Source organism: Halyomorpha halys, unplaced genomic scaffold (genome assembly GCF_000696795.3).
Source record: "Halyomorpha halys isolate HHAL.00 unplaced genomic scaffold, Hhal_1.1 Scaffold370.1, whole genome shotgun sequence".
Lineage (NCBI taxonomy): Eukaryota > Metazoa > Arthropoda > Insecta > Hemiptera > Pentatomidae > Halyomorpha > Halyomorpha halys.
In genome coordinates this window covers 421,867-423,764 of record NW_027107863.1, presented here as the reverse complement: position 1 = coordinate 423,764, position 1,898 = coordinate 421,867, and the positions used below count along the sequence as shown (strand labels likewise).

At 35.3% G+C, this 1,898-nt stretch overlaps 1 protein-coding gene across 1 annotated transcript in view; it reads left to right on the top strand.

Annotated features, from left to right (window-relative positions):
- LOC106681852 (uncharacterized) overlaps positions 1-1,555 on the top strand; it is a 31,646-nt gene extending 30,091 nt beyond the window's left edge. Inside the window, exon 2 of the mRNA XM_067046250.1 lies at positions 199-1,555. Within this exon, the coding sequence (XP_066902351.1) occupies positions 199-1,452 (1,254 nt within the window). The 3' untranslated portion in view covers positions 1,453-1,555. The remainder of the gene's footprint in view (positions 1-198) is intronic.
- Positions 1,556-1,898: the final 343 nt, after the last annotated feature.

Below are 1,898 nucleotides of genomic sequence, written 5' to 3'. Positions count from 1 at the left end.
CCACCAATGGGTGGTTCTTTCCCAAGATTTTCAAGTGTATATGAAACATACCACATATTTACCTATTGTATTATTTTGTACATTTGTAAATTACATCAAATAAATTATTAAAAAAAAATTTATTTTTTTAATTGTATGTCCTTCAAAGAATATTAATTTTATACATATAATTAATAATTTGGGATTTTTTGATTACAGATAGGAGTTTGCGGTGTACATTGGAAGAAAATTGAGGATCTTAAGGAATCACTCGCAGACTACAATCAATCGGCCGAAAAAATTGCACGTTTTGTCCAAGAGACCTTGCTTGACTCGAAGTTGAAAGCAGCGGAGTTTGTTAACCAGCATTCTAGTAGTTATCTATTGACAACTCTGAGCCTGAACGAAACTGAATGTTACCAATCTCGTTTCAATCCCACGCAGATACAGAGATCGTTCCAATCAGAAATTATCAGATCTCAATTGCCTTTAGAAAACCTCCTCGTAGAGCTAAGAGGAAAATTAGACGACATTAACAACACAATTACGATGCACCAGGATCTCGCAGACGGAAAATATTCTATTTGCAAAGTTTTAAATGGCAATGCGAATTGTCAAGAGGAGACAGATCTTTGGTTAGAAGGGATCGTAAGTATTGTTCGATGTCAAATCTATCCAAATTGCCGCAACCATGTCATAGCTAAGCGATCAGCTGCCCAGGATTGTTCTATTGGTATGTTTGTATGTGATTCCGGAAAATGTATCTCACCCCGAAACGTATGCGACGGGAATTCTAACTGCGATGATGAAAGTGACGAATCTAATTGTTGTAATGATGGAATTCGCTGCAGTCCTTATGAATGCATTCATAGGGATTACATATGTGACGGAAAACAGAACTGTGAAGACGGCATGGATGAACTTCATTGTGGAACAATAAACATGAAGACCTGCACCATAGAAAATGGCGGGCATAACTGCGATTCCATAAGATGCTTAGGTTTGGACCAAGTCTGCAATGGGATCAGCGACTGCACCGACGGTTCTGACGAGGGCCATCTATGCGGTATTGGACTTTGTCCGGAAGAGTGCACAAAGAAAGGAGGGGTCTGCTTCCACGGGCCGAGGGGCCCGCAATGCCTCACTTATTGTCCCCTAGGAACCTTCGAGTCACCAGAAGGTTGTGTCACCCATACCCAGCCTACCAATCGCACTGTCATAGAACTCCTTGAAGAAATACCAAAATTGAATTACAAGCTAAATGTAAAGTTCACTTACCTCAAGATGAAAGCTATAGCGACTGTGTCGGAAATGATGATTGGTGTCTTCAAATGCCTGGATCCTGATTATCCTGAACTGGCCAGAGTTCATAGTTTCCCTACTGATAACCAAACATATATTGAGTCCTATATTCCAAAGTCCTCTACAATAACGTTAGATGTAACAACAGAAACAACTTCTGAAATACCTTAATAATGTGACAATAACACTTAAAAATCATGCATTATATACTTGAATTATTTACAAATACATGTAATAAATAACATTGAAATTTTAATACATATAATTATACATATTTCAATTTTGTTTTCATCATCCACATCAATATATCTAACATACATAACTTAACATAAATAAATAAAATAAATAGTAGGTTGTTTAATAACAACAGTATTATTAATTATTAAACTTGAGTACTTAGGTATAAGTATAGTTGCTACCAATATTGTTAATGATATTGTGGTAGCAGTTGGAGTTCAAAATGGACATTCCAATACTCACAGCCAGTGTTGAATAAAAACTTAACTATAATATTATTAATACATATCATATTTATATAATAGATTGAATATAAATATTTGTTAAGTTTACTTTAATAAATTTCATCATACAACATCACGATTTTTTTATTTACTGAC